Here is a 21,936-nt window from a genome sequence, read left to right as displayed (position 1 = left end):
CAATCCAGTCTAAAATCTAGCTCAATTCCCAGGAATTTTGAACTTTTACTAGTTGTTATTGTTGATTTACCATCCGAAAAAGTATAATCATTTTCAGCTGACTGTGAGAATTTGATTGCCTGTGTTTTATTAGGGTTCAGCTTTAGGTGATTTTGTGCAAACCAAGCTTCCAGGGTACTTAAAGCATCGAACACATTTCTTTCCAAGTCATCTCCATTTTGTTCTTCAAGGATAACGGTTGTGTCATCAGCAAATTGTATAGTGTTTAAGTTGTTGTCCATTTGTAGTTCATTGGTATAGAGAATGTACAGCAATGGACCTAGAATTGATCCTTGTGGTACCCCTCTAATTATTGTTAGTTCATCAGACCTTATAACCTCATTTGTGATGTGACATTTTTCGACCACGTACTGTTTTCTATTATATAAGTATGATTCTATCAAGTTAGCTGAGGTTCCCCTGATTCCATAAGCCTCAAGTTTATTTAGCAATGTTTTATGATTGACATTGTCAAAAGCTTTTGAAAGATCTAAGTTAATCATTAAGCTATGTTTCTTGTTGTTTTGACTATTTATGACTGAACATAAAGCTTGATATATTGCTCTTGTTGTCGATTTACCCTTTCGAAAACCGTTTTGTGTATCACTTAATAGTTCGAATGTTTCAAGGTAGGATATAAGGCGATTATATATGATTCTTTCAAAAATCTTACTAATATTTGATAGTAATGCTATAGGTCTGTAATTTTTTATTTGATCCTTGTCACCCTTTTTGAAGATTGCTTTTATATGAGCTATTTTTAATTTGTCAGGAAATATTCCTTTATTAAGCATCATGTTTATAATAATTGCTAGGGGTGTTGATAGTTCACGTGCAACATATTTCAAGAGTTTTACCGGGATTTCGTCATAGCCAACCGATTTTAGATTTTTTAGTGACATTATTGTAGAGATTACTTCATGTTCAGTTGTTGGTGCAAGAAATAGGGTTATATTTATTGGATGTAAACTTGTATGTTCATTTGTTGTCATGACGATAGACTTAGAACATTGATTTATGTAGAAGCTATTTACTTTGTTTAAGATTAATTTTTTATCTTTTTCTTCTTTATCAATATTTCTTAGAATTGAAACGTTCTTCTTTTCTGTTTTCCCTGTGTACTTTTGTACCAATGTCCATATTGCTTTCCCTTTATTGGTAGCGTTATTAATAAACTGGTTGTCACACAATTTTTTTGACTCTCTAACCACATAATGCTAAAAAAACAAGCTTTCATTTAAGTGCCCTAAAAAGATCAAAATAAAATTTTAAATCACATTAACCACATTCATTTATGACTTTACAGAATTGAAAGTATAATAAAAGCTTGTCGCAATAATTTCAATTAGTAATTGAAATTTTGTAATTAGATAGGCATCTACTAAACTTGTAAGCAATTCATAATGTTTGTAATTAAATAAAAGTGTCATGAATGCTTGAAATGTGGAACTTTAACCTTGAATAAATTTTTTGCACACATAGGATTTATCGGGTTTGAAATTTATTGCAGTACCTAGTTGATCTGTCAGAATGTTTCTTAATTTAATTTTCATCTGACTGAATATGTAGAGATTTCTTCCAAGCATCGCGACAAGGTTTTATTTTAATTTCAATTCTGTAAAGTCATAAATGAATGTTTAACCACATTCAAAATGTTATTGTGATCTTTTAGGGCACTTGAATAAAAGCTTGTTTTAAACGTTTTTTTATCATTTTTTTCCCTTTATTACATATTTGTAGGACTTTGAGGTTACTGTCCTGTCGTAGAGAATCCACTTGTCATCACACGGGATGATCCGATCTAAAAAAGGGTCGTTTTGGTTGCACAAAAGCAAAGAAGAACAGACCTCTAGACGTGTCAGTCGTTCGAATTGTAGGACACAAATTTTTTGAGCTCTTTGACCATTCGAATACGCTTCAAACCATCAAAAACAGCATGGGAGCTGTCGCCCAGTTCTTCCGCCATCCCACGCACTGTTTATGATGGGTCAGTCTCCACCAAGGTCCTCAAATCATCGTCCTGGATTACTGTGGGTCGACCATTTCGGGGCTTATCTTCTAAGCTTAAATCTCCTAAATGGAATTTTGCAAACCAACGTTGAACAGTGCGTTCATTAATACTATTATTGCCAAATGCCTGGTTAATTTTTCAGTTGTTTTGGCAGCGCTTTGGTTCAATTAGAATTCGTAGAGAAAAATTCGCCGAAAATCGCTCGGACATTATATAGTAATAAACTGAAAAGAGGCGAAAAAAATAAACAGTATCAATGATTAGAGTACAATTTTCTCTATCGTTCAGTATATACCACAACACAGTAGAATGTATATTTATTATTTATAGAACTGATTTTTTATTATATGACATTGTGTATGTTTAGGTGAGTTTTTCTTTTGTCATTAACGATCTTCCCAAAATTTCTGGTATTATTCTGAGATATTGTTATGTACTATGTACAAATGGTTTTAGGTATCGAGTGCCAAAAAGTCACCTTGCTGCAGAGTCTCCAGAAACGGAAAGTTCAAAATATTCAAAGTTACGAAACTAGATCTACCTCCCCCAGAACCAATAATTACGACTAGCATAGATGAAAAATTGGTCAAAGAAGAAGATGATCTTTGTCCACCGATAAACAAGACACTCTTGAATTCAGATCGTTCTAAAACACCTGATATAACAAGGAGTTTCATAAGCGAAAGCAGGAAGTCCCGTTTCAACAAAAATCGTACCGCATCATGTAGCTCGTCAGATGCTAGCGATGATGACAGCGAGAAACGCAAAAAGCGTGCACAGGTATGTACTTTATTAGTCACTATTACATGGTGTAATCTATAGGGTCTTTCATAAGGCGCTTCCTATCTTTAAATTTAAATTAAACAAAGTGTGTGTGTGAGATATCATCTAAATTTTTTATTCGTTATAAAAACCTATTGATGCCATTACATGTGGAATACAATATCGTTCAAATGTCCGCCACGGCTTCTCAGAGTGGAGCGCATCCGAAACGTCAAATTTTTCGTGACTCTGGCACATAAATCGGGCTGAATTTGACCAATGGAATGGATTTGAGGACTGCTGTGGTTTGTGGCTTATTTGTGGCGAGTTGCGGTCTCCGAAAGGCTTAGTTTTTGTGAGTGACATGAAATCGACTGCCTCGGATTCTCCTGCATACTCTCACAGACAGCGGCGATGTTTTCAACGGATTTTACGTTTCGTCAAAGTACGGGTGTTGGTCGATCGTATACTGATTCAGTGGACTCAAAATTACTCACCACATTGCGAATAGTCCTCTTGGTAGGATGATTATGGCAACTGTAGAATGGGCGAAGCACGCAGTACGTCTCCCGAACGGAACATCCATTTTGATAAAACAATTTTATTATTTGCATGTGTTGAATGCTGTATCCTTTCATGGTAATTTGGTAAAACATACTGAATACATAAAAACTAATTTGACAAATGTAGCTTCAACAAGATGGCCGTTATCAATTGTCAAAGTTTGGAAGTCTCTGTTGAAAGACTCTATATAAAATCCATTTCTGAGTATGTTGGCTGTAGTTTGCAGGTTGTTTTTTTGCCAGATGTTTCGTTGACAACTGTTTTATTGCGTTGGTGGTAGGCTTAGTTTTTATTGTTTGAATCAAATGACCTCCTTCCACGAATATGGTTTACAGGTTAGGTTAGGTTAGGTCCAAAGCAATCCGCAAGGGTTTATTGTGGCTCACACCTATTCACACTCGACCAAATAAACCTAGCTTCTTAACGAAGCCGATTTGCTGCATACTCCCCAGAAGGCAATACCATATCTCATATGTGCATCCACAAAGGCAAAGTACGCAGATTTTGCAAAGGTTCTACCCAGTTCCTTCGAAACTGACTTCACTACAAAGCAGCCAGATGCAAGTTTTTTATTCCACTTGATAAATTTAAGCTTATTATCAATGTGAAGTCCTAAGAATTTAGAGGACAATTTCATCTCGAAAATGTTGTTATTCAAACTAAGAGGTGGGAGTTCACATTTGAAGGTGAGGAGATGGGTTTTATCAAAGTTTAAAGAAAGCTTATTTGAGTCGCACCAGCTCTTAATTTTTTCCATGTCTACAGTGGCATCTTGAGCTAATTTTGTAGGATCTTTTCCCTGCCACAGCAACGTTGTGTCGTCTGCAAATAATGTGATGCTAGCAGTTAGATCCAGTTGTGTTATATCATTAATATACAATAGAAACAAGATGGGTCCTAGGATGGAACCTTGAGGAACACCTGCTTTGATTTCTCCTACATTTGAGTCGGTTGAGAGTCTTACAATTTGTTTTCGATGCAATAAGTACGATTCAAACCATCTAATGCTTCTGTGCTCAAAACCATGATGTTTCAGCTTCCGCAGTAAGATTCCGTGATCAACGAGGTCAAATGCCTTGGAAAAGTCACAGAATACAGCTGCTGAATAGGCACCAGAATTCATATCACTATAAATCTTATGTAGAAAGTTGAAAATTGCATCACTTGTATTTTTGTTGTTTTGAAACCCATACTGCTGTGGACTCAATATGTTATTATTATAGAGAAAGTAAATTAGCCGCCTTGTTATGATTCTTTCAATAATTTTGGATAAGGTCGGAACAAGTGATATAGGTCTGTAGTTTATTGGATCATCCCCGGTACCACCTTTGAAGAGCGGAATCACTACAGAAGTTTTTGAAAATTCAGAAAATGAGCCGTTCACAAAGGAATCATTTATCAATGAGACAAGAACGCTCAAAACACAATCTGTCAGTGTCTCAAAGATTTTGACAGACATTTCATTAGTACCTGATGTTCTTTTATTTCTAATTTCTCGAATAACCTCTTTTAATTCATCTAGGTTAATGGGGATTAAATCAAATGTTTGACCTATTTGAACTCCCTTCAAATATTTGATTGGGTCGTTGCTCGAGACTGTATCAACTGCATATTTTGCTGTTATTGAACAATAGTGTTGTAAAATACAGTCGCATAGGTTCCTAGGTAGGTTGATATCTCTGTCCTGGGAGGATCCACTCCTCTCGGGAACAGTACTTTATAAGGCAGTTCGTAGTTGAAAGTTTGAGGCATAAAGTCACAGGTCATTTCCAGAATGCTGTGACTTCCAATGTCGACCAACAGTCTGTTGCACTCTGCATTGAATTGATTTGTGCAATTGGGACCTTAACCACAAGTTTACCACAAATTCTTTGACATGTCCATAGCGACAGTCTGGCTTTGTGTAAAACTTTTTCTAAGTGAGCATTCCAGGTGAGTTTTTTATCAAGGACATTGTCAAGATATTTCACCTCCATTCCAAATAGAATGACCTCACCATTGAGATAAAGTGGCGTTAGATCGTCCAATTTTCTCATCCTGGTGAAGGGGATTGTCACAGTTTTGCTGGAGTCAACAGACATCTGCTCCCTTAGGCACCAATTGTGAACAACGTACATCGTGCTTTGGAGGATATTACAATAATAATAATAATAATAATAATATCGTTTATTGCCATATAAATCTACAATGGACAGGGCAACGTCAATAGGATGATATTTACAATATTTGTTATATATAATGATAATAATAGTATAATAAGGTACAGTACAATAATAAATAAGACGGTTGAATAATAATATAGTAACAATAATAATAGTAATAGTAATATTCTTCCTATAAATCTACATTGACGTCAATGGGTTAAGATTTGCAATATGTGATATTTATTGCAACTACAGTTCCTATATCACAATTTTTATAATTGGTCAACATTACATGTTGGATAATTTAAGAAGGACTATTAAAAGAATTTTGCGCAGTACTCAGTTATGGTGCAATCGCATAGAGACCCATCACCAACTGCGAAACTATAATAAACTTTGGTTTTTAGATAATCAATGACTGAGAGTCTGTTGTGGTTTTCTGTATTTCTAATTTCTCTTGGGAGAGATTGATAAGCCTTTATGGCTTTGTAATGCGGTCCTTTTTCAAAAAATGATGAATTATGTCTCGGTATGCTTAGTTCATTCTTGTGTTTGGTATTTATAGTCATTTGGTTTGAGTAAAGATCACAATTTCTCATGAAGATACTATAATGTTTTTTGACAAACATGACTAATTGCAGAAAATAGATTGAAGGAACTGTTAATATGTCTAGCATCTTGAAGTGTGGTCTACATGTTGATCTATGAGGTAGTTTTAACATACAGCGAATTATCCTTTTTTGAGTTTTGAAGATTTTATATGACTGTGATCCCCAGAAAATAATTCCGTTTGAATAATAGATTGAATATGCGCATAATAGTATATCTTCAGACTATCTAATGATACTTGATCTCTTAGTGCACGGATTAGACCTACTGTAGTACCCAGTCTAGAGTTAAGTTTGTTTAGATGGATTTCCCATGTAAGATTATTTTCCACTGTGACCCCTAAGAATTTAATATCACTTATTTCAGGAATAGATTTGTAAAGCAATTTGGCATATATCGATTCTAGCCTATTTTGGGATTTGCTGAATGTTATAAGCCCTGTTTTTCCTGTATTTAATTTTAGGTCATTTTCCTTGCACCAATCAATCATTTTTTGAGCTGCTTGGGATAATTGTCTGGAGAGGGTAGACGGGGCTTCAGATGACACTATAACCGATGTATCATCTGCAAACTGGTATACTAGTCCAGGGTCGAGTGAATTTGAGAGATCATTTGCATATACTAGGAAAAGAATTGGGCCCAGGTTAGACCCCTGTGGTACTCCTTGTGTAATGGGGTTTTTAGTGGAAAGAGCCGACGAATTATTTTGAGAAACGTCCACTATTTGTGATCTCCCAGATAAGTAAGAGTTGATGAGATCATGTGCTTTGCCTCTAATACCATATCCTTCTAGTTTATTTAGAAGAATCCTAACTCAACATTTTTCATAATTTCTGTTACAGTATTATAGATTGCAAGTTCGGTTGACCGTCCTTGTCTGAAACCATACTGTTGTGGAGCAAGTATCTTATTCTGATTTAAAAAAGTAACCAGTCGTTTGTAAATTACTCTTTCAAAAACCTTCGATGGTGATGGTAGTATAGATATGGGTCTATAGTTGTTTAAATCGGTTTTTAGCTATCCTTCCCGGCGTGGACCTTTCTAAGATGACAAGGTCATCTGCATAAGCTTGCAGATTTATTTTTCTTCTGTCGAGGGGATCGACTATCAATCAGGAGCGACCACAGAAGGGGATATAGCTTGAGGGCAGCCTCTGGTGACCCCGACCTCGTCTTGAAGAGTCGTAGTTGCAGTTCTGTTTACCAGCATGGCATAAATCCAGCCAGTTATGGTCGATTCTATACCTTTCCTAGCCAGAGACGATCCTATAGATTGAAGTAGTACATTATAAAATACTCCTTCAATATCGAGAATCTCCCAGTCAAGGGACTGGGAGATTTTCTCTACAAGGGTGTTTAATGGTAAATCTGTTGATTTGCCGGTTTGATAAGCATACTGGTGATTATTCAGGGGAATGCATATAATGCCACCCTCCTGATGTGTTTGTCCAGTATCCTCTCAAGTCCTTTCAACAGGAAGGATGTAAGGCTGATTGGTCGCACCCATTTAGGGTGTGGGTCTTTCCGACCATGATTTACAGGTAGCCCGACCTTATTGATGTCAATTTATCCTTTTTTCTTTTCGGTTAAAATCGTTTTTATATTTCCCAAAACAGTCTTGGGTGGTAGCTCTGGGCTCCATTAAGCACTTGGGTCTGTTCAAACACGATAACACGGTTATCTTTGTAAGAAAAAAGTGCAATATAGTAAGAGTATCGGATAATTTCAAACTTAGTGGATAGAGAGATATGTTGTGGGACACTGGTATGTGAAACATATCACAAATCCGTTAGTCAAAAACGCAAACCAGAACAAAAAGAATCAATTGCAAGTGCATTGAAAGACAGAAAAACAGTCAACATCTATTATTAAATTGTTGGCAAAAATTGTCATTAGAGCGCGACAAGTTACGCGACTGCAAATGTCATTGCTTGGCATAGTAAATCTTTTCAAGAGGGAGAGTTTTTGAAGGAAGCTCAGTTAGCATGCGCACTCTCTCTTTTTGATGATTTCAATAATAAAGATAGGATAATTCAACACATCAAAGATACTCCTCTGTCCATAAACATAATAAAAGAAGGAATCTTAAAATGGTTCAAAAATGTAACATCTCAACAAAAAATTGGCACTAACTCTGCTTCTTTTATATAGCTTTTTCCTTGACAAAAGTACTGACGTCACTAAATCTGCACGATTTTGTTTGATATTGCATTGAAAACGTTATCAAGGAAAATTCGTCTGTGATATAAATAATCATAATTTTAAATGCAGTTATAGTAGACTTTTCCTTTCTAAAGGGTTGATTATGGTTTAGTAGAATTTTTCTCACTGAAATAAATGGTTCACCTGATGTTATAAGCCAATTCATGCAATTTTGATAGGATGGTGATTAAAGAAATTGAGTTTGAGGTAGATCTGGAAAAACACCTTTTTCAAAACAGGCATTATTGGAGGAATCTATGAGGCTGATTAACTATTCTTTGGCTAATTTCAGTGAATAGTTGTATAATCCGTATATATCTGTTTGCTTTGAAGAGGTTAGTCTGTATATCAGGCTACTTGTCTCTAATTTTGTTATTGGAGTTAAGTTGAAAGAAATGCTACACTGTTATTATTTTTGTTTATTATTCAAAAGGACAAGCCCATTACAGAACATAGATAATTACAAATTGAGACAATTAGAAAGAGATAACAAATATAGCAATAACATTGAGATAATGAGACATTAGGTATCTGGTTATACATGTTATATGTTGTTTATTTAACTTCTCTATTCATACCCAGGGTGTAAACAGGACAAATGTCGATGCTGACTTATGCTGAATCGACATCCGGCAATACGCAGTTCTCCAAAACAAGGGCAAAAATAACCTTCATTTTCTTTGTTCCATTTTAGATTATGTAATCAATTATTTTTTTTTAAAACGTCCTGCGTGGCGAAATGAGTTAGATACATTTGTTACTTTCAAGTTATAATTACAGTTACATTAAAGTTGTATCAGTTGTGTTTATATTCAGTTTCTGTTCAATTGTAACTCAACTTTTTCCTTTTTCAAAATAAATATTTTTTTAAAAACTTATATTTCCAAATCGAGAAATAACATACATTTCACAAGTGATAAAATAAAATAGTACGATTTGCACATTAGCATCTAGATGAATAGCTTCTAAAATGAGCATTGAAAAATTATGTAAAATAAAATATGGGTTGCACATCGGGGAACACTTGAAAAGACAGGTTATAATTGACTGGTGAAGTCTAGTGGTGCGTGGAAAATTAATCTCAGATAAAAAAAGGGGGCATTTCAGATAAGTTTTGCAACGGGATTTGATCCCTTTTAACTGAGATTACCTGAAAACATGACTTTGAGTTGTGCCTTTTCCAGTCTGGATGTGCGATATATATCATTGTTGTTATTTAATATAGGTTTTCAATATAGTTGGAGACCAATTGTCTTTTTTTCTTCTAATTGTGACATTATGTTTGTTATCAGAAACTAACCGGCACCCCTTCGAAATCATTCGAAGTTCGTCGAGATAGCCACGATGACAGCAGCGATTCACAAGAACCAGGCACAGGAGTTGGCTCTAGCGGTAGCGGCTTCGCTACTCTGAAGGGCGGCGGCACTTTCTGCTCGAACAGGGGGACAGACCCGCAAAAATGCAAGGATAAGAACGGAACGTACAAGAACGAGAGGAATCACAGAAAGAAGACATGTAAGACCCGGCTGAGGGAGAGCCAGTCGCTGAACAGAATAACGGAAGTCCAGGAGGATCAGTCGCATCAGCAGCAGCAGGCTGTTGTCGTTTCGACGACTATCTTGACCTTGCCGAGCTCTTTTGCACCAAAGGTGAGATTTCTGTTTATTATTTCATTTTCAGTACTAGACGGATAACAATTAAAATCTCTTAAGAGAAAAAATTGTTACAATATTCATTAAAAAAATATAAATTCAGGGGAAAACAGTGTTGAAGAATACAAATTCATTGTAGATGTAATCTTGGGAAGTATCACAGGAATCAGTTATGTAGGTATTTCCATGAATTCTATGAAAAAACCTTTAGGTTTTCTCTTGAAAATATTTAGGCTACGATGTCTGGGGTCAGCAATGTGCGGCTCTTTGAATGTGAAGCTGCGGCTCTTTACTTTCATACACAAATATCATTTATTCAATTAAAAAACATTTGAAAATCATTCTAAATTGATTAACGAGGACTAGGCAGCATTTCTATCTCTAAAGGCACAACAAAGATTCTTCAGAGCAAAATAAACCACGAATGACTACCTTTTACTGGCATAATCTGGTTTTCAGAAGGCAAAAGGCACAAATGATGCAATCTTTTCCTTTCTTGAACATGTCTACACACATCTCAACAATGGTGAGGAAGCAGCTGCAGTATTCTGTGATTTCTCCAAAGCTTTTGATTGTGTAAATCATGAACTTCTTTTGCTAAAGTTGAACTAATATGGCTTTAGAGGAGTGTGTTATAACTGGTTCAGGTCTTATTTAAGTGATAGAAAACAGTTAGTAAGATCAAACAAAAAACTATCACACACTAAGGATATCTTATGGGGTGTTCCACAAGGATCAGTGCTGGGCCCGATTCTTTTCCTCATAAATGTAAATAACCTTGTTACTCTCTCAATTCAAGGAATTTTTTCAATCTTTGCGGATGACACCACGCTCCTTTGGCATGGAAAAAATACTTCTAATATGAAAGAAACTATCTCTAGTGACTTAGAAGTTGTGGAAAAATGGTGTGACGCAAACTACTTGTGCTTTAATATTAAAAAACACACTTTATACTTGAATGGACAAATTCTTGAGAATGAAAACCAAACCAAATTCCTGAGAGTCTTCATGGACAACAAATTGAAATTTGATCAACATATTTCAGCTTTGAATAAAAAATTGGCATCAGGATGTTATCCACTTTAAATAGTTTCAAATGAACTGAGTTCATCCACAACAAAAATGGTATATCATTCCCTGATTGAGTCCCACATGAGATATGGACTTGCCTTCTCGGCATTTTGCAGTCAACAACTTTTTCATTCAGTGTTTCTTTTGCAAAAGCCAGCGGTTAGATACTTATGCAAGGTGGGAGTGCGTGAGTCATGCAGACCATTATTTTTGAGAGAAAAAATTCTCACTGTTACTTGTATTTTCATACAGGAAACTATTTGCCTGATTTACAAAAAACATAATATGGTTGGAACTCCGGAATTACATAATTCGGCAAGTAACAGAAAATAAAATACATCTTCCTGTTCCAAGAACAAGTCAGACAAAGTATTCTTTAATTTATGAAAGTAAAAAGCTGTATTATCACATACTTTACGAAATTAGGAAGGAAAAAAGCTATAAAAAGTTCAGAAATCTTGCCCTTGCAACAAAATCGTACTACAGATCTTGATGAATATATGTGTGATTTAATATATGTGTTTCTTTATTTGTTTATATTGACACCTACACTTTGAATTATATTTTATACTGTGATATATCTTATTTTATTGCCATGACATGTGAACTTATGTTCAAATTGTGTATATTTGTTTTTTACATTTTATTGTTATATTTTATCTATTAGATATGTGAACTTAGTTTTGCTCAAATTGTGTTTCTGGGTATTTGTGTTTTTGAATTGTATCTTTTCTTTAATTTTTTGAAGTGCTATACATACCGGATTTTTTAACAAGCTTTGTCAATAAGATTTATTTTCTTAGACAATAAAGTATATGTCTATCTATCTAATACACCAAGGAGTGCTTTGTGTCCAAATATTTCCGGCAGAAATAGTTGAGGTCATGAATTTGGTAATCAAGGTTGTTAACAGCATCTTGTCAGAAGCACTCTACCTTTGTTAGTTTGAAACATTTTTAAACGAAATGGATACTCAGTATTCGGACCTCCTTCTTCACAATAAAGTGTGATGGCTTTCCAAAGGTAAGGTGTTGAAACGTCTTGCTTTGTGATTGAACGAAATAAATATATTCCCCAATAAACAAGGCATTAATTAAATGAGCTGAACCTAAAACTGCAAAGAAAGCGAAACCCAGCCTATGTTTTGGGAAAAGAATTGATTTGTTCAGAAGGAAAATTAATTATTTTTGCAAAAGATATTTGATGTGGTAAATTACTTCATATTCAATTTCTAAAGCAATATCCCGATAAAACCAGAGGAACTGCTGATACGATTTACTTCAGCACAGCTATATAATAAATTAAATATGAATTTGCTGACCAATTTCAGCAATTTAAAACCAACAAAATCACTCTAGCATTCATAGTAAATCCCCTCAACACAAATAGTAACGAAAACCACATCGGGCCATTTGAAGTTGATACTGGATCTCCAAAAATGCAATTGATCGATTTAAAAAGTAAATTTTCTGATTGATTTGTCCGTTACTTGATGAAGATCCAAAGATTTTTAATAAACTACAGCTTACAATTTGATCTTCACAGAACTTTGTTTTTCAAAAATATATCACGACATGTTTTGCTACTACTGTAGCTTTTTCATAGTAAATGACATAATGAAAGGTAATTATATTATATACTCTAATTTTTATATATCCCGTGTAATCATGAGTGAAAGATACCTATTCAGGTACTTCTTCGATCATAATTACATACAGTATCTACTCCACTTTTATATACCTAAGGTACCTCCTCAAATTATGATTACCTAGAGTTTTGAAATGAGATATTTCAAAACCTTCATTATATATGAAAATTTTGCGAGAATAGTTGTCCCTTATTTTGAATAAAAGTTGATTTTATTACTGGTTTTTTTGGTGTATAACCTTCTACAATCTGAAGCTGAATCAATAGAGAGAAGTTACTGCTTTATATAAACCACTGAAAAATTTAATGGAAAATGCAGTTTCTATACTTAGCTTTTCTTGAATATGTTTATTGTCGCAAAAGTCTAGATAACATTTTGTCGACAGACATTTTGTTATTAATAATATCTATACATACTAGCAGAAACATATTGACTGAATATTGACAAATTTACACAGGAAGTAGGTATGTATAAAATATACATATCATTATAATCAAAATAAAAAACAATGATAAAATGAGCCAGCTGAAAACCAAAGTTATCAGTTTAAGATTTCAAAAACATGTACACAAATATATAAACAAACATGTATCACTTACAAACTTATATACCTACATCTTCTGAAAGTAAACACAAATTCATTACGTTAACTGAGTAGAACATTGAAAATGAGAAATTATAAACCTTATTATATGCCATAACATATCACGATCATGATTTTTCATTAAAAAAATTATATTGTACGAAATCTGCTCAGAAAATAAGGCGAATTTCAATTTTTTTTCCAAAAAAGTTCTGATATGCATTTTTTGGAATATCCTTGAGCACTCTCCTTTTATGGAATCACTTGGGGTTCTGTTATACTCCAATTGACCTCCCTGTAAACTTGGATCAGGAGCCAGTCTACAGAAGAGATGGATGTCGAGTTTACGACTCCAACTGACCCCCCCTGTAAATTTAGTTCAGGAGCGAGTCTACAGACGATATGGATGTCGAGTTTACGACTACAACATACCTCCCTGTAAGTTTAGTTCAGGAGCGAGTCTACAGAGGAGATGGATGTCGAGTTTACGACTCCAACTGACCTTCCTGTAAATTCAGTAAAACCGCCTAGCACCAAATTCTTGAGCGGCGTACGCAGAATCTGTCTCAGGTGGGGAAACAAACCCCCCATGAGCAGGTTAGCAAACGTTTGCGCTCAAGTAATGATTCACCAAAACCAGAGGCGAAAAAGCCCTGCACGGCTGAATCTTAGGCATCGTCAGGTGTAGTTGACGTACAAAAACCCTCATATGGGAAGGTTGTCGTGGGTATCAAGGTGGGATTCTTGCAACTTGACTATCCGATAACCTCATTAACAGAGCATATACTTTGTGCCTGCCCCGTTGGAGACCGAATCAGATCTTTAGAGTTCGGTAGAGCCGTACTCTTATCATCTGACCTGAAAGACCACTCACCGTACAAACTAATCGGCTTCGTTAAGAAGCTGGGTTTATTTGGCCGAGTGTGAATAGGTGTGAGCCACAATAAACCCTTGTAGATTGCGGTGGAGGGTCGAATAGACCCACTCACTTTGGACCTAACCTAACCTCCTTTTATGGATCTCTTCAAGGTGTGAATAAGGTGGCTGAGTTATGATTACGATGTTAGTTTTGGCAAAAAAATATGAACAAGCAATGACGAGTGAGCAGATGATTGTGGTGATGCAAAAGTCATGAATTGTTTTTCCACAATACCTGACGTTTTCTTCGTATTGCTTCTCGCAAGTGGCGCATAAGTTCAAGATAATATTATTGACTGCATAACCATGTGGCAAGTACTCCTGATGCACTACGTCATGGTAATCGAAGAAAACAGTCGGCAAAACCTTGACATTTGATCGAAATTGGCGTGCTTTTTTGTTCTTGGCTCTCCTGGGCTCTTCTATTGGGACGATTGGACGATTCGTCACCAGTTATGACCTTATTAGGCAAATCTGGATCGCCGCTGACATCATTTAACAATTCCTGAGCGATGCTTATGTGACAGGTTTTCTTGGTCAAAATTCAGCAATTTTGGAACAAACTTCTCTGAAACACGCTTCATGCCTAAAATTTCCCAAAAAAAATGCATGGCATACCGACATGCCATAGTGCTTGAACGATTCTCCATAATAATTTTCTCTACTTTCTCAACATTTTCATCGGTTGTTAATTTGCTGGGCCGCATTCAGGGCGAAAGTCGTCATTCACATCTTCCCGACCTTCTGTGAAAAGCTTGTAAACATTTTTCTGGCTGGGAGTGCAATCACCGTATGGGACTGTCAACATCATTTCGAGTGTTTTTGAGCCCTTTATTCCAACATGCATAGTTGAATTGAAAGAACTTAACAGATCTAGCAGTTTTTCGAGTATCTGAATCTATTTGAGTTTCAAAGTTTATATTCAGGTCCACTGAAAATTTGTCTTTCTGGGAATTTTTGATAGCAAGTATTTAAACTTTTTTTTTTGTTAGAGGAGAGGGTAAGACTACGGTCGTTCCGTAGTGGTGGATTTTTACCACCTAAAACCTCTCCTCACTGAGCTCCAAGTACTGGGACCGCTTTCACATTACTTCGGTACTTGGGCTGCTGTCTCATTATTAATGCTTTATATAACCATCTATGTGTCTTCTCTTGACATATTTGACATATGTATATATACATTTTTTTTATCACCTATCCTCCACTTCTTTGGTTTCGATGATAGGATCGTACTGTGTTATAGGCAAAATTCCATGGTTTTTCTCCACCCTGAAGACTTTGCATCATGTTCTCTGCGCAGAAAATTCTTCCCGTTTTGTGTAAAAATGCAGTTCTTGCGTCTTGCCATCTTGTACAGATAAAAAGTGTATGCTCTACGTCGTCCTCTGCTTGACAGTACGGACAATTTGGCGATTCAGCTCTCCTGCGAACATAGAGGTATTTGCGGAAACAACCATGTCCCGAAAGTGCCTGGGAAAGGAAATAATCCACTTCACCGAAAGGTCTATTGATCCAGACCTGTAAATCAGGTATTAAGGAGTATGTCCATCTTCCATGAGTTCTTCCTTCCCATTTTTGTTGCCAGCTGTGCATTATGTTACCTCTTGCAATCGATTTCGGTACGCCTGAATATCGGTCTTTTCTCTCGCTAGCTTGCAGTTCTATTGGAGGAATTGCTGCTATGACGCCAGCCGCCTCTGCGGCTTATCGCCAGTTTTCTCTGTATTCGGGTGAGTTTTAGTAGTAGCTTTTTATTAGTGAGGGCTGTGTACCAGCAAGATGAACCGTACAGCATCTGGGAGTGCACCACGCTGGATATGATTAATCGTTTTGATGCCCTGGGGCCACCTATATTCGGCATTAACTTTGCTAGTGCAGCCATGGTTCTGTCGGCTTTGACTACAATTTGACTTATATGTTCAGCGAAGGTGAGCTGTGTGTCTAACCATATACCCAGATATTTCACAGCTTTGCTAAGTTCAATCGTTGTTCCTTGGATATCAAAACTTATTGGTTTCAGTTTCCTTCTCTTGGAGAGAAGGACAGCTTCTGTCTTCTCGGGAGCCAATTCCAAGCGCAGCCGGTGGATTTATTCTGAGGTACGGACCAGTCCCCTGTTCGTCAAATTCACCAGAAGGTCTTCTGTTTTTGCTGTGACTATCGCAGCAACATCATCCGCAAAACCGATTAGTTTTATTCCGTCAGGCATTTCCGATTTCAGAAAGTCGTCATATAAAATGTTCCATAGAGTGGGGCCCAGCACCGATCCCTGGGGTACACCACTACTTATTTTAATAGATTTGACATTTCCTTCACTCTCCAGTATTACCTCCCTTTCCGACAAGTATGAGAATATAATACTTATTAGGCTCTCCGATATCCTTCTGTCTCTCAGTTTGTTCAGAATCAACTGCCACGATGCATTATTGAAGGCATTCCTGATGTCCAGCGTTATCGCAACGCAGAGAAGTCCTTGGGCCATGGCTTCCCTTGCACAGAGTATCACTTCATTAACTGCGTCCGTGGTTTGCCGTTGCTTTCGAAAACCATATTGATTCGCTGATAGTCCCCCGGTTTGTTCCAGTTCTCCGTTGATGCGCTCGAGCAGCAAATGTTCATAGAACTTGCCTTCTACATCCAGTAGGGATTTAAACTTACCTAGAAATACACCAACGTTTGAAGCTGGAGATCGTTATATTGTTGATGTTTTGGAAAATAATCCTGTTCCGTAGTCAAAACAAAAAAATCACTTGTTGATAATGCTTCAATGGAAATCAGCTATATTTCCTTAGACACCCGTCAAAAGAATGAAACTTCCAGTTGTCACTGAATCTCATCTACGAAAAATGTCGGGCTTGCTTTTTAATAGTTTTTTTCGGGAGGTCTATTATTTTAGTTTTTCTTGAAGCCGTACATCTCTCGCAATTACACCAAAACCCTTTATCAAACTCCGAAATATTCTTAGAAGAGACGTTATATTGCTGGTTTATAACGCCTTGGCTGAGTCAATCATACGGTATTGTGTTATTGTTTGAGGGGGGGATTATACAAGACTTCCTTACACAATTCAGATATAATTCAAAACACTTCAATTAAAATAATGTTTAGAAAAACTCGAAGATATCTAATCGAGTCCTTATATGAAGAAACTGGCCTAAGGAAAATATATGCCTATGAATGCTTACTATGACTGAGGGCTTACTCATTTGGAGTGCAAGATTTCATTGTATTCAGCAGCTATTGTCGGGAAAAATATCAGAGAGGTGGCACATGCATATTAATACGACAGCAATATCTACCAATTGCAAAATATGTACAAGTAAATAATAACTTGGAAAGAGAATTTGAATGTTCTGTAGGCTATGTTCAGTTGAATAAGTTGAAATTATATGTTGTTTCAGTATATAGAACACCAGATAGTAATGTAGAAAACTTTCTCTGCAAAATGTATGAAATGTTATGTGATATTTATTCAAATGATAACTGGTACATAGTGAGTGGAGATATGAATATGAATATGCTTGCTGACACTAGAGGTGGAAAAGATCTGATTAATATGTTTGAAGAATTTGGAATGACGAATCATATTTCACAAGCTACACGTATAACTGATAAGAGTGCGACCTGTATTGATCTCATTTTTTCCAACCTTGACTGTCGAAGAACAAATATCAAGAATAATCACATATCAGATCATACATTCCAACTATGTGAGTTCAACCTCCCCATAACGAACCCATCAAAATACCAAAATCACTTAGTAAGAGACCTATCAGAATCTAATATGATAACATTCAAAAACTTAATCACTTCAGAACAGTGGCAAGAATTCTATAGCTCTTGCTAAAACATCAACTAATAGTATCATTAAAGAAAGATACAAACAACTGAAATTAATTTATATAGAGAAAGTGAGGCAAGCAAGATACACATTCAATAATAATAGACTGGAGAATTCATCGAATATAACAAAAGAGAGCTGGAAAATAGTGAATGAAAAAAGAGGTGTATCAAATAGTAACACAATCAACCAATTAAGTATAGACAATAACACAGTATCTGACCCAACCCAAATCTGCAACATTTTGAGTAATTATTTCACTAATACGTCAGGTTCTATCCCAGACCGTAGTGGGCTAACGATGTCACCAATGTATGAGCACTCATTCTTTCTAACACCAATAACACCCTATGAAGTGGAATCGATTATCACAAAAACTACTTCGAAACCGCCAGCTGGTATCGACGAAATAGATGGCAAAGTAATTCGTTTTGTGAAAGAGCAAATAAGCAAACCATTAGCAAATATAATTAATAAATCGTTCACCTCTGGAAAGTACATTGTACTTTCCATCTCTAAATCAATACCTATCTATAAAAATAAAGGGTCGAGAGATGACATGAATAATTATAGAAATATCTGCTTACAGAGTCAGATTGCAAAGATCATAGACATGGTCTTCAACACGAGATTAACAAGTTTCCTTGAATCTCGAAATCTCTTAGGCTCATCTCAACACGGTTTTCGACAAAACAAGTCTACCAGTTCTGCTATGGCAGAATTATGTTTGCAACTATATGATGCTTTGAACTCAAAAAACAGCTCTATCGTACTCTTCTTTGATATGAGTAAAGCGTTTGATACGGTCGATCACAATCTCCTAGTTGAGAAACTCTATCACATTGGTGTTAGAGGGACGCCACTAAATTGGCTCACATCGTATCTCGAAAATCGAAAACAAGTATTGATACTGGGTAGTGCAAAATCGGAAGAGAAAACTGTAAATGTAGGGGTACCGCAAGGATCGCTACTGGGTCCAGTACTGTTCACTATTTTTGTCAATGATATCACCTCAACATGCAAACAAGCGCACAAAATAATGTATGCAGACGACACAACTATGATAGTGAGAGAAAACAACTTAGCAAAAACCGTAGAAACTGCCAACACGGTTGCAAACCATTTTCACACATGGTGTACCAGTACGGGCTTGTGTGTGAACAGAGAAAAATCAAATTTTATCTCATTCATTCCAAAAAACATCAATAATACGTTCTGTTCCCTGATTAGAATTGATGGCAAAAGTATTGAACAGGTCACATCAACGAAGTTTCTAGGTATTACCTTGGACCATAAACTAAGCTGGGAAAACCATATTAACAGCTTATGTAATATACTGAGTAAAAACTGCTTTGTACTAAGGCAATTGAAGAATACAGTGTCAATGGACGTGCTGCTATTGGTTTACTATGGTTTGATACAATCAAATATATCCTATGGGTTGATATTTTGGGGAGGCTCAACTCAAATAGAAAAAGTACATCAAAGAATGTCATGCAAAGAAATATTTACTGAATTATCTATTCTGTGCCATCATTGTACATATTTCAAACTATTTTAAACGTAAAAAAACATTTGGAAGTACTACCTACAAATAGTGCTCACCATAACTATAATACACAAAGTGCAGGGAATTTGCAGCAGCCGTTTTCGAGACTTGCCATTGGTCAATGCTCTCACATATACAAAGGCATCGTATTTTATAATTATTTCAAGAACAAATATGGCAGTGAAAAAAATTTCAATGATTTTAAAAATTTTAAATCTCTTTTGAGTAAGTTCTTGCTGAGAAAAGCATTCTATTCTGTGAAGGAATTTTTAAACGACTGAATATGACCTTTTCTAGCCTTTTTAACAAATTTTAGCGTTGAAATTAGGTTGTGTATGTAGAATAAGTCTTATAAATAGGTATATATTCTGATTTTAGTTGACTAGTCTAATGAAGTAGTAACATTCGTGTACCAAATTATTTTGTAACATATTATGTTCTGCTTTTACAGATGATTAAATTCTATTCTATTCTATGGACAATGAGTAAACCCATTATTATAATTTATCACAGGCAGAATACACGAATGATGGCAAGTCAAGTTATAAATATACCACGTTGCAGATTGACTCACAACTAAAAAATTTGTCACTTACCTTGGTCCTAAACTATACTATCAGCTACCTACACATATAAAAAATATCAATAGCCACAAAAAATCTAAAAAGAAATAAAACTATTCATTAAAAACCATTACAATCAACTGAAAAATATCTTTGAGAACGACTGAATCAGAAACCTCCATCAGTTTTGCTCTACCTACATATGTCTCTACTCAAACTGTTTTCTAAAACTAAGTTACCTTTCTAGTTAGATAGCATTAGTATACTGGTACCTATATATTTTATGTTCAGATAAAATTTAGCGGTCTGATGGGCACAATACAAGCTTAGCTTAGGTGAATTCAGACTGTTAGGAAGAGAATATTCTACATCTGCATCATTTACTTAATATGTATTTATATTAACTTTATTATATTGATATCGACCTGAATAAAAATCTATCTATCTATCATGTATCTTCTTCTTTCAGATGAAGAGCGTTGGAGCCAAACTTTTACAAGGGTTCAACAGATCAACCAAGAAACCTCCGGACGATAAGGAAGACTTTCGGATATCCAGGAGAGATTTACAAACTAAAAACCTCGATTCGAATAACCAATTCGACAAAGTTGATAGCTGCAATAAAGTAGAGAAATGCAACGTGAGGAAGATACGCATGTTCGGCAAATACTTTCATGTTCACAAAAAGTTATGCATACCCCTAGCAGGACTGTTTCGCAAGAACGGTCTCTACAAAGCTCAGTCGTGTAGCAACCTGTCAAAAGACCGCATATTCGTCAACAGGGGGATGGGCGTTATCAGGAAGGACGGCGACATCAACCAGAACGAACCGGTCAAGACGTTTAAGAGTAGCACTCCTGCGAAATCCTCGTTTGACATGAATAATATGCGTAATGAATTGAATGAGATATGCGCCGTTCACGTACACATCGGGCACGCATGCAAGTGTAGTTTTTGTTAAAGTTGGAGTTACCAAAGCTAGTATTGTTTGTTATTGAGATTCTCAGATATTTTTAATTGTATGACCCATGTTTTTTGTTTGTTTACCAACGTGTTCAAATAGATTGATTATTAAACTTATTTCAAAGGTATACAGTTGATGTGCAAGTTGTTGTTAACCTAAAAGACATGAATCTAACTTATTTTAGATTTAGATTATTTATAAATAAATTATTCAAAACGAACGAATTTATTTTATCTTTTCACCAAACCAAGAGTCTTTCTGACCTATTTAATTATTTGTTTATATACACAAGCAAGCCCAATTCAGATATAAGTAGTACAGTACTATGTAGTACTTGATGTAATGCAGTGGATTAAAAGTAAATTATGAGAATAATACAAGATAAGTAGAATATTGAGGAAAAATTAAAATGTATAACAATATCTGTCTGTTCTGTTTAAAATCTGTTTTTCCGTTAATAAGCTGTCGCCCCCATACGAACGGCAACTCTCAGAAGTTGAGGAACTTGTGCGAGCTAAGGACTAACGAGGTCTTACCTTTTAACGTGTGATTCCTAACACGGTTGCAGAATCATCCTAGTTTCAACCAGATAAATTCTCTCGAGAAAAATATCTGGTCGAGGCGGGAATCGAACCCACGGCCGCACTACCACCGCGGCCAATTGCACAATGAATTAATATAATTCTTACAGTCAAATAACACTAGACACAATACAGCAACACAAGTAGAGAGTATTAGATGGCTAGGTGAAGAATATGGTTTTTAAAGCAGGAAACTGATATATTAAAGATTTGAAGGTTATTTAAAGAGTTAGCCA

At 35.7% G+C, this 21,936-nt stretch overlaps 1 protein-coding gene across 1 annotated transcript in view; it reads left to right on the top strand.

Moving 5' to 3' along the window:
- Positions 1 to 21,339, top strand: part of Snrk (SNF related kinase) — a 72,278-nt gene extending 50,939 nt beyond the window's left edge. The window contains exons 8-10 of the mRNA XM_074173943.1: positions 2,507 to 2,830; positions 9,623 to 9,979; positions 20,625 to 21,339. Coding sequence (XP_074030044.1) covers positions 2,507 to 2,830; positions 9,623 to 9,979; positions 20,625 to 21,116 — 1,173 coding nt within the window. The 3' untranslated portion in view covers positions 21,117 to 21,339. The remainder of the gene's footprint in view (positions 1 to 2,506; positions 2,831 to 9,622; positions 9,980 to 20,624) is intronic.
- Positions 21,340 to 21,936: the final 597 nt, after the last annotated feature.

The sequence above is a fragment of the Leptinotarsa decemlineata genome, unplaced genomic scaffold (genome assembly GCF_025532065.1).
Source record: "Leptinotarsa decemlineata unplaced genomic scaffold, Ldec_3_MD MMD2_P_RNA_scaffold_12, whole genome shotgun sequence".
NCBI lineage: Eukaryota > Metazoa > Arthropoda > Insecta > Coleoptera > Chrysomelidae > Leptinotarsa > Leptinotarsa decemlineata.
The sequence above is the reverse complement of the archived record's forward strand: the minus strand, read 5'-3'. Positions and strand labels throughout refer to the sequence as shown.